At 43.7% G+C, this 12,010-nt stretch overlaps 1 protein-coding gene across 1 annotated transcript in view; it reads left to right on the plus strand.

The window, feature by feature from the left end:
- The window catches only part of LOC118426438 (WD repeat-containing protein 81-like), a 28,008-nt gene that overhangs the window by 7,851 nt on the left and 8,147 nt on the right, over positions 1–12,010 (plus strand). Inside the window, exons 9-20 of the mRNA XM_035835859.1 lie at positions 8–164; positions 883–1,088; positions 1,727–2,961; positions 3,130–3,240; positions 3,864–4,022; positions 4,572–4,711; positions 5,360–5,479; positions 6,038–6,269; positions 6,824–7,015; positions 7,482–7,605; positions 8,052–8,236; positions 8,814–9,080. Of these exons, the coding sequence (XP_035691752.1) occupies positions 8–164; positions 883–1,088; positions 1,727–2,961; positions 3,130–3,240; positions 3,864–4,022; positions 4,572–4,711; positions 5,360–5,479; positions 6,038–6,269; positions 6,824–7,015; positions 7,482–7,605; positions 8,052–8,236; positions 8,814–9,080 (3,128 nt within the window). The remainder of the gene's footprint in view (positions 1–7; positions 165–882; positions 1,089–1,726; positions 2,962–3,129; positions 3,241–3,863; positions 4,023–4,571; positions 4,712–5,359; positions 5,480–6,037; positions 6,270–6,823; positions 7,016–7,481; positions 7,606–8,051; positions 8,237–8,813; positions 9,081–12,010) is intronic.

The raw sequence follows: 12,010 nt of genomic DNA on the forward strand, positions 1-12,010 counted from the left end.
TCTATAGAACTAGAACAGAAACGGAGCATACCAAGTCTGAGACCCGACCGGAGGAGGCGCCCATCAGGCTGCCCGAGGGGTTCAACCCGCTGGCCGCCCTGGTGCAGGTGGAGAGTGAGCTCAAGTTCATGGCCACTGGTGCACAACATGGCCAACACAATCAGGTAATGAACAAAGAAACTCTTTTTTTTCACAACCACAAATTGTTTTGGTGACCCTCTTCTGTCACCTTCTTCAGGGCAATTACATACAATACTGCAGTGCGATGTGAACTGGTCAGAATTACCTCGAGGAAGGTTACAGACGGTCACTGAAACATCGGTGAAAATAAAGTTGTGGTTGTGTAAAAAGAGTCTTTTTACTCAGTGATATTTAACCAATCTGATGAAACTATTCACAGGTCAATCAGGTATAGTAATGTTAAAGTGATATCCATGCATTCAGGGTAAGTGCAAAGGGCATACTTTTAAAGTCTATTAGATACATTACAATATTATTGCTTTTGACTGATAATGGCCAGGTGGCAAAATGGTCTTGTGGTTTGTATTACACACACATTAAACTGCATGCCTTATGGTGTGACATACCAGGTTTTTACTGCTGAATAGTACAAGCTGCATATTCGGACCGATTGATTTCATCCATTCACATTGAGATGGATCCCTACTCTATTAAAAAACTGTGGTTGATTCTTAAAAGTGGGTCAGGTGTGACTCTCCTAAAAAAACGTCAAACCTTTAAGTCCAGTCTTATGCAGTGTGTTACGGGTGAAGGCATAGTCTGGACATTTTTCCTCTGTCATTGACCAACATCCATCTTATATATGTTCTCATTTTGGTGTCAGTAGTAGCACCAAAGGTGATTGTCTTCCCTGTCCCACAGGTGAGCAGCAGTGACCAGTCAGTGTCGGGTGAGGAGGAGGAGGATGAGAGTACCATCTCCACCCATCTCCTGACCCAGGACATCACTGCTGTGGGCTGTCTGGTGGCAGAACTGATGTTGGGCAGTAAGCTGGGAGTCCTCAGCCCTCAGGCCAACCTGCAGGAGAGGGTCAACAACATCAGGAAACATGTGCTAGAATTACCCCGGTACTAGACTTTGATGTGCTTTTGATGTGCTTGGGCAATAGGTGCAATGTACAAGATGAGTAATGCCCCTTTCACGTATAGCTGACTGTGGCCTTCTGACCATCTCCAGACCATGGTTCGGGGTTACTGTAAATGCAAAAAATAGTAACGGTTTTATGTTAAACTTTGCTGTTTTTGCAGGGACTTCTTCACCACAAACTCACACATGTATGCACTATACATGTATATTTAATGCATATTGTACATGCATACATGCATAAATACCTAGAAAGCACAAATTGAACACTGATCCAAATTTGAACGTACATATTTATAAAAAATTAGCAGAAGGTAAATATGGTTTTACCTAGATCGGTGACTGTTGATCACACCAGCACTATGAAAGGGACTGTTCTGCACCCTTTTAGAGTCGGTATTAGTTTTCGACTGACTGTAAGTAAATACTCCGGACCAGTGTTTCCATTACTGTACAATATGTGTCTATGGTGCTATCTCGAATTCAAAACCACTGCAAATGTTCCATTTTCTTCTTAACACAAAATTAAATCCCCACAGTTACTGGAAGGCAAATATAGGACAGTAGCTTGATGTCTTGAAGCCTGCTATCACCAGGCTAATACTGTCTTCCTGCCTTTCAGGCCCATTCAGGAATCAGTTGAGACCATCCTCCAGCTGGACTGGAAGGAGAAGCCATCTTCAGGCAGAGATGACGTGTGTGCAGGTGACGAGATCACTTCAGCTGGCCCCCCAACCTCCACCCTGGGCTCCCTACTCAACCCCCACACCAGCCCCTTCCCCTTTCCCCCATACTTCCCCAAACTGCACGAGTATCTCTCTCAACATGTACAGCAGGAAAGGTCTGCTAGACAGGTCCACCTAGTTACCAAGTGGCTTCCAGATCTTCTACCTGAACTGAACCAGGAAGGTTTAGAACTGTTGCTGCCATATGTGGTGTCCTTACTTGAGAGCCCGAAGTCGGGCGCAGAGGCCACCATTTGTATTTTCGATATCTTCGCGCAGTATTTGGGACCGGCCATGACGAGCCGCAAGCTGCTCAGGCCGCTGACAAATCTCATGGACCACGGGAATGTGTCGCTGAGTTACGTCAAGCTCTTCCACAGGACGTTTCTACTTCAGTTGCTCGTCAGGTTTGGTCTCCAGACATTTCTGGGACAGATCGTCGGGCTGATCGTCGAAGCCACGGCCGATCTCAGAGACCCGTTAGCGGAACTGACTGCGATTGGTCGGCTCTCACCTCCGGAAGAGGACGTTGACCTCGGCATGGATGCGCTTCAGCCGTCGTATGAAGAAGATGAGCAGGAAGATCCTCTGATGTACGATAATATCACCACGGAGACTGGGATGTCCTTTCCCAACGTAACAAGTAGATCATGCACTGACGGTACAGATAACAACTTCTCCTTAGAGAGATACCGACAGAATGTGGAAAGAGTCATAAGCGAAGGAGACAGCCAATCGCTCAACGAAGAGGGCTCCACCTTCTCCGGAGACATCCTATTGGACGGCACGAGCAGCGACATAGACAGAGACGACGAGGAAACGGAGTACTCCACGTCAGAAAGAATTTCGCTCGTAGATTGCGGAACTGATGAAGACTCCTTGCAGGACTTTGCCAGATCGGCGTCATTGGGACCGGATCAAAATCTAGACATGACCGAACTGGAGAGCTCGTCTTTACGCAGAGCAGAGCCGGGCACGAGTAAGGAGAACTTTTTTGTCGGGAGTCCCGGTGGGGTGTCGGTCCACAGTGTGTCCAGACTTGTGGTCAATGAGGGGCAGGGTAGTGATGAGGAGGAGGAGGAGCAGAGGAGCAGTGATACGGAGGAGGTTGGGGATCAGCAGGAAGATACAGGTAATGATAATATCAACTTTGAATTTAACTGATACTATAACTAGTATATAATGTGTATTTACAACTCACAGACTGTGTGTCCACATTGTGCAATTCAGTCTTTGGCTGCCAATGAGCTTTTAGTTTTTTCGTGAAATGATTATGAATTAGTTTACCTTTACAATACAGGACGTAGCCAGGTGGATAGCAGCGGTGCTGTCTACAGCCTTGTCACATCAGGTGAAAGTGGCAAGCAAGAGGTGGACCTGAACTTAAGCATCTTAGAGGAGTTTGAAGAAGGTTTGCATTTCACCTTGTATCATTTTTTTTCTATGCAAACACCATTTAGTTGCTCAAAATTACAGTGTTTTAGTAAAGGGACTCCACATTTGGGAATGTATAGTGTGTGACAGTTTGACAATGTGTGTATCCAAATAGAGAACAATAAGGAGATGTGCCTTACAAGTTACAGTAACCTATAAGTGTGTGTGCCACTTGATAAGATTTGTTGTTACCAATAGAGAGAATGTCCCTGTAGCACAACTGGTATACGTAGCAGCCTCACAGTTGAGCTTCTGGTTCCAATCAGTTGGTAGTAGGAGAACCTGGTTCAATTCTATGTAGGGCATCTCAGTTAGGGCTGCACCTGTCTTTTGGAAGGAATGTAAAATAGGGCTCATCTGTTCGAGGAGGTGCCACGAACATGTTAATTGAGATGGGCTAACAGCGCTGCGTGCCTGCGAAGCTGGTGTGTTACGCCGAAGGGCGGTTATACCGGCTATATAGATACCGATACAGATACAGATACATTGTACATATACCCTGCTACAGAAACAGCAGGGTAACTTGCAGCCCTACGTGTATGTTCCACTAGGCAATGGAAACGAACAAACGTTACCAAGAGAAATCTTTGTTGTCTCCAGGTTTAACCGTGGCTGACGTTGCAGCAGACAGCATCATGTGGCTGGCAGACCGGCTGGGACCGGCCCTGACAGGTCGCTACCTGGGGAAGAACCTGCTGAAGCTGCTGAACAACTGTTACCAGGGACCTGAACAGCAGTGTCTGGTGGAGGGGGAGGGAGGTCAGTTATGGACACTGTTTTGTATGAATTACCTTTTAAAAGCACAAAAGCACAATACCACCTCTACATAAGGGTTACTTGGCCTATTTGATCACTTTTTAGCAGTCTGTTCGATAACTTACCCATTGATACAATCATCATACAAGCAATAAGAAACTCGGAAGGCAATCCGACCCACGAGATGGCTTGGACTGAGGGTAGTTCAGAGGGTGATTCAGAATTCTCTTTACTTCATACTCATCCAAGAAAACTGTTTACTAGCTTTGTATTGCATTTCAATGTAAAATGCGCTAGAAGTTGAATACAAACGTCTGACTTGAATGTTCAAAACATGCGAAATACATTCAAATTATTCTATAGGGAACATTCGGATTGAAGGTCACCACGTCTGGATGACAACAAAAAAGCATTTGTCTACTGTATACAGGTCTATTGCAATCAGTATTACTGGAAGGCTACATATCAAGAAACAAATATATGGTGCAATATCATGTATGGCGAGTTGTTTTTTGTCTGTTGGATTGAATTCACAAGTTTCTTGCCCAATAGCAGAACAAGCCACAGTGTCTAGCAGAACTGTGGTAGGAGACCGACACTCACGGCTGGTTTTAAAGTGCCTGACGGACATCGTCGTGATGTATGGAGAGTCTGTCATCACGTCCCAGTATATCCCACACATCACATTCATGGTGAGTCTCAGTACATCCCACACATCACATTCATGGTGAGTCCCAGTACATCCCACACATCACATTCATGGTGAGTCCCAGTACATCCCACACATCACATTCATGGTGAGTCCTAGTACATCCCACACATCACATTCATGGTGAGTCCCAGTACATCCCACACATCACATTCATGGTGAGTCCCAGTACATCCCACACATCACATTCATGGTGAGTCCCAGTACATCCCACACATCACATTCATGGTGAGTCCCAGTATATCCCACACATCACATTCATGGTGAGTCCCAGTACATCCCACACATCACATTCATGGTGAGTCCCAGTACATCCCACACATCACATTCATGGTGAGTCCCAGCACATCCCACACATCACATTCATGGTGAGTCCCAGCACATCCCACACATCACATTCATGGTGAGTCCCAGCACATCCCACACATCACATTCATGGTGAGTCCCAGTACATCCCACACATCACATTGTTGGGTAGTTAAAATATTTTCTTGTGATACCTTCATTCTTTAACTTACCAATGTACTATTTTTCTGCCACTTACAAATCTTTGATGAATTTATCAAGAGCCTTATCTCACACATGATAGTGTTTGAAGGGTTGACTGGAGAATGGTTTTGTGTACAATTAGGTGTCGTCTGGACGCAGTAGACTGAACAGTAAGATGGAGGCAGGTCTGATCGGAGCCATGGTCCTGCTGAGGCACGTGGTGCCATTCATGTCCGACACCACCATCATGGACAACCTCAAGGTAAACTTATACAGCCATCAGACCTAAGATCTCGAGTCAATAGGAGCAACCAGTCTTCATTATAAACAACAGTGTCTACTGAATACTAAACAGGAGTTAAAAAGAATTCATTCCTCCATAAAATAATTATAATTCTTGTATGTCTTGTTTAATTATAGTTCATTGATTATGCAAATAAGGTTCTGATTAACATTACATGAGTCGTTCACTTCCTGTCATTCTATTGTGAATTTGACAAGCATGTGGAAAATTGTTTCTGATATAACTGCAAAAGCACAAACATGCATATACCAAAAGCAGTACCTCCCATGAAGAAGTAGCCTCTTCCAATGACCTCATGACCTGAAATGTCTGTCGGCAGTCAGCCAAGGTGATGAATCAGCTAATTCTAAGACCTCTGACCTTGACTTCCTGTTACTCCTGCAACTCTGACCTTTTCCCTTCACCTCCTGTCACTCAGTGGTGGGACAAAAATACGAGCCGACACACAAACAGATACATTAAAAACTTTTACTTAAGTTTAAAAATGAAATTCACAATTTACCATTATCTGTACAGATGCTGGAGCGTGATATCCTGAAGCCGCTGATCTCGCTGGTCTCCAACCCGTGTGTGACGTTCCCCGGGAGCGGGCAGGCGCGGGCTGTCGTGTGTTACAAACTGGTGGACGCCATGGTGCTCGTCACCCTGCGGATTGGGCGGGAGATGGCGCGGGAGGAACTCAACAAACTGCTCAGACAGTTCTTCAACTGTTTTGACCTCGTACATGGGGAAGGCAACACCACAGAAGGTAATGATGGCTTTACCTACCTGGCTTTACTTACATACATTGTGGGTCTTCTACCTGCAAAACTGCCCAAGATGACAGATGAAATCTGGACTATGTTGACAGTCACACTTTAGACAGGATTATTAAGCTTGTATCCATGCAGGGCTAGAAGTACTAGCCTGGTATTCAACCTAGTATCCAACCGTATTATAGCTCCCAAGTCTCTTTTGTCTTCTCCACAATTATTTGCGGAGAGGACAGAAGAGACTAGGGAGCTATAATATGGATGGATACCAGGCTAAGAAATACTGGGTGCATCAAACAAGTTGAGCTTACTAAAGATCACTGTAACTCTGCCATTGGTCAAGACAGATGTTTGTGCTCTCTTTCACAACCATAATAAACAGTGGATAGTCTTAGACACCCTTTCCAGTAGCGTGCATGTCGGTTGAGCGACATTAGCTGGGATTCAAACTCAAGTTTTTTCAGCTCAGAGGCAGGATCACTAACTATTGGACAACACATGGTGCACAAAATGTTGAGTTATCTTTGTTGCAACCTTTTATTTCTTTCAGAGAGTACTGCAATGCCCAAGGCGTCGTCCTTCAGTCTGTCGGACTCCATGGAGTTTGTTGAGATAAAGATGGACACCAACACCAACACCTACAGGATCGGGACCCCCATCCGTATCAACAGCATCAGCCCACTGTCGTCAGACCCGCGCCGCAGCAGCAGGGTGAAACTCAACGCTTCTCCTGTCATGCCCAGTAAGTATGGACACAGTCTTCTTAAGTAATACAATATTATTCAATCTGTACAAAAATAGACTTTCTTCAGAAGGGTAATACTTTCAAAATTTGCTTGTTCTTGTGCATTCTTATAAAAAAAGGTGAATTTCAAAGATTCCACGTACAATTTGTATACTTGCATTAAGCACAGTTTTTTTATATATATAACTGCTTTGCTCACTCAGTGGTTTTATTCTGTGGTTATAGTACCATGCATTATGACACCATATACACCTCAGGCTGGTCATTAACCCTTAATTACCGGTAAACTCTTTTCTTGTCATTCCATACCGGTTAATTCTTGTCATGCAGGTTGAAAGTCTTGCCTTACCAGGCAATTCTTGCTGTGTCTTGTCCATTTTTGCTTTTGTATAGCTTGGCTGTGTTTAGTCACTTGAAAGTATGTGGGATTCTGTTTGGTAATGATGTGAATCTTTCTGTACAGATGGCCTGTATGATGGGGAGGTGACCAGTTCCCAGAAGGAGGCTGGTATGGAAGATCTAAGGGTAGTCTTCACACCAGCTTTGGCACATGCAGCATTTATTCCTCTCTGTAGACTTACTGGCAGGTGGGACTGAAAGGACGTCTTTTTGTCCAATATTGTGCTGACACTAGTTCACCTTTGCCCTTGTACAATGTATAGCTGCATAATCAAAATATTGTGTTGAAAATGTCATTGTCCTGATGCAGTTTATTTTTACTTCGACCGAAATCGAACCTAATGTTATTTTTCAGTACCAAATCTAAAGTATATCCAACAGTGCCTAGGTGATTACAATGACCAGATCACCGCAAAGCAGATTTGCCATTTAGCTGCCGACAGAAGGTCTTGGAAGAAACTTACAGTCGCCTGCGCCGCAGCCGACCAATGATGATGATGACCAAAACTAGAAACACAATATTTTTATAAAATATTTCTAGGCCATACAGACAGACCCAGTGGTGAACATATGTCTAGTTCAATGTTTATAAGCTGTTGTTAAGATGATAATAATGATTATTGTTTGTACACAGTATCCACATGGAGCGTATCCTAAAGAACCATGACCTTATATGGAAGCTGTCCAGCACGTATGAGACGGCTCTCTCCACGCACAATCTGGGGGCGCAGCCGGGCACTGATGTCCTGTCTGATAACGATGATGAGACGCCATCGTCGGAGAACAGAACGGCGTGGTTTGTGGACATGGGTGCAAAAGGTGAGGATTTTCACTCTCTTTTTCAGTGTCAATCACAATTATCAATCCAACCAATGATAGCATGGCAATTACAGGTTTGACCAATCAGAGTGTGACTGCATGTCTGTTGAATTTCTTTGTTTGGGCTGAGACCGAGGGGACTTTTGGATCCATCTATTTCCTGACTGGGTGTGCAGTTTAAAGTCTTGTGCAGTCAAACTGCCCAAGAAGACCAGCCAGAGGACCGATAAAATCCTGTTAATGTTGATAGATGGTCACTGTACACAGTATCCTAAATGCTTGAGTTAATGGGGAAAATAACCAAAGGGACCACTAACAAGTGGTCACATTGGCCAGGTGGTCCTTATGTAGAGGTCGTCACTTACACAGGTTTGACAGTGTTGGGGTGTGATATACTAGAAGTTGGTTATGTAAAAAACCCAAGGAATAAAGGCTTGCTGGTCCTTAAAACTCATCACACTGTTAGAATACACTACAAGGAAAGGTCAATGTAAATTTCAGAGTCATATCATGTTGGTAGCATAATTTCATTGCCTTAGAAAATTACAAATATTGCTCTTGGCCCTGTCTTCGACAGTGAGTTCTCAGGAGAAGAGTGAAGACACGCAGGAGTTTGGCTATAACGTCCAGATGGTTGGGAACAGGATAGAACTGAGGTCCGACCCAGCTCCGGAACCCGCGGCTAGTGCTGCGCCCAAACCCGCCATCCAGACCAGGCTGCAGAAGCACTTCGCGGAGGGTCCGCCCGTCATGGACGAGACCGTCTGTCCAAGCCGCGTGGACCTCCCCAGGAGCGAACGCCATCTGAAGGGGAACTGGCAGGCGTACTGGGACTATGAAATAGGTGAAACGTTTTCTGTTTTCTTTCTGTCTTTACCTTCACCAAGAAGGTTAAATATTTGGTTCTGACATGATGTCGTGTCTCTATATGTAGGTCAACAGCATATAACTAGAGTAGCTGTGGATGGACTTTCATGATACTCAACACAAATATAATATATAATCAATACAAATCATGTACAATAAATAAACAAAACCACTGTCTCGATAACCCTTCTTTATTTGGCGAAGGTATGTGTTCGTGGAACTCTAGTTATAAATGGTTAAGGCCATGTTCATTCGATTATATGGATGCCATCCACCACACACGTCAATGTTCGTCCATTTCCAAAAATACAGTTTGTCGCAATACTGTAAATCGTACAAAGCAGCTGCAAAATGACCAAGTATAGCATACCAAATGTTAAAGAAGACATGAAGGAACAAAAAAAGACTGAATTGTTTGTTATACCAGGATCTGTTAGGAACCCATTCTTACTCCTGGGTAGAGTGAGGAATGTCATGTTAAGTGCCTTTTCAAATGGTACAACATTGATGGTATGTCAGGGGATTGGCACCCAGGACATCTATGCTCTGGGCCAAACACCCTTATACCTTTACACCAACATGACACCACATCAAATCAATAATGGTGGAAGAAAAGCAGCTGCCCAAGTCTTTATTAGTTAATACTCCCTAGGGTTCTATTTTGGGATTTTCACACCTCTCATGTTGCTTTTCTATCCACCAAAGCAGTTATGCCTCTCCAAATGGTCACGATATTTGATATTCATGTGGCACACAAAATGTAAATATAAACATGTTCCATATGCTGACTATGAGCCAGAGTATTCCATTTCCTGTTCTTTATAAGGAGTTAGACATCTTGTATTCCTTGTGGGAATATTTTCTTCTAATTTTAGTTTCAAAATCTAAAAGTTTTTCCAATGGAATGTCCCTGTATCTGTCACAGATACTGTTACCTCTACATTTTTAGTGTATCTTGTTCTAAGAATTGCTGCTAGCATTTCATCTTAAAAGAACCAAGCGAGGTACTACTTTCCACCTGAGTAAAGTGAGGAAAGTCGTCTAAAGTGCCTTTCCCAAGGGCACAAAATATGTGGCACATTAATGGGTTTGACGGTGCACACCCCAGTTTATTTGGGGTCTCAAATCGAGGCTGCGCACCCCCAAGTCGAGAGGCCGTCTCTTCAAGAAAATGGATCTAAAGCAGAAAAGCCGTATATGGGAATGACGGATATCACTCCAGCTTTAAGAACAGCCGGGTTTCAGTTTCTTCACTCTCTCTACTTTTCATAATTTTGGGGGGAGAAAAGTTTTTTTCACGCAAAAAAGTATGCACAAAAAGGGGAATTTTGACGTGGAAATAAACCCATCACCTATAGTTTAGTCATGAAAATGACTGATATTGTCGGAAAGAGAATACACCTAAGATTAATCAGGCAAAAAATAAAGAAAATCGTAACACTGAGATTTTTACAATAACCCGACGCGCGAGGCATACCATCACGGCTCACAGACCGCATATGGACGGGAAATCTGGGTCAACGGCGAATCACTTCCAACGCGTAGAAATACAAGGAAGTGACCCTCGGGCCCAAAACCAATTTGCACCAAAAACACATTACTTCTTACGCTTTTTAGCCATACCAGTATTAAATGCCACTTCGCAGCAGATTATGAGAAATTTGAACTCAAACACGGACCCTCGAGACCCTTCCGTCACATTTTTCTCGCGCACTATCTCGGACCCCTGTCGCGGAAGAATTGGTGTGTGCACCGTTAATTAACACAAATTATAATTAATATAGAGTATGGCTTTAGAAAGTCATCTTCTATCATCATGCCAAGTTTGAATTGTCTGTGACATTTCCTTCTCGAATAGCAGGTGTTTGAAAGTTACCGTCTCCGAAGGCTAATTTTGCCACACCAGGCATTGGTACCATTCACTGTACATGCTTCTGACGTCACAATGGTTGTATACTCTTGAAGAGGTTTTAGCTCGTTAATTCAGGTTAAACAAACACATGTTGCCAAGGAAAAGGTAGGCATAGGCCAGTTCTTACGATGAAGTAGATTTCCTATCCATTTTAGGTTGGAATGAGCGATATAAACCACATGGAACGTAGTTTAGATAATGACGTCACAAAGCCCGCCGCAACAAGATGTATTAAAGTGACAACGATACCGTTTTAAGGTCCTCTCTTCAACGGAAAGCATATATGATTTCGTTTTTTGGTCATAGCTGGTAGGTAAGAAACCTAGCATTCCTGTCCAAGCGTTTCCGCTGCCGAAATGCATTTCATTTTGCAGAAAAACGCAGCCAAATGTTGAATTTGTGGCTAGGACGGAGTCCCATGCCGCACTTCTGGCAACTAGGGGGGATTAAATGGGCATTTGCTGAGAGAAGACTGTACAGTTACGTGTCGGTCCCGATGGATTACACAAGCCTTGGGATATACCTCCAAATTAGAGCGACTTATTTGTCTGAACATTGACTACCCTCGCGAGCCCGAACCTAAAACTTGATTTTGCTGGAATGAACGAAAGTGACGTTATTTGAAGACTTTTTCATTAAAAAAAGCATTCCCTTCAATGCAGGAGTCGCCATTAAACAGATAAAAGCTATTTCCAAGTGGCCCAGAGATGAAGTAGTACTAAAAAGATGTTTTGGTAAACATAACGCCATTGATGTCTAAGCATACACACTTTGAAGGTTATATGACTATGGTCAGGGGGGGGGGGGGGCGTGGGGAGGGGGGCAAATCATGCATTTTATCAACATTATATAATCATTTCAAAAGTTGCGAATTCCGATTTTTTTTCTATATCATTTGGTCAAGGGTACGCACTTTACTGGGGAAAATGCAATTTGTTGACTTTCTTTGCTTTTAGGTTTTGTAGGAGGGGCCATATTAACGGTGCACACCCCAG

The sequence above is a fragment of the Branchiostoma floridae genome, chromosome 1 (assembly GCF_000003815.2).
Source record: "Branchiostoma floridae strain S238N-H82 chromosome 1, Bfl_VNyyK, whole genome shotgun sequence".
Classification (NCBI taxonomy): domain Eukaryota; kingdom Metazoa; phylum Chordata; class Leptocardii; order Amphioxiformes; family Branchiostomatidae; genus Branchiostoma; species Branchiostoma floridae.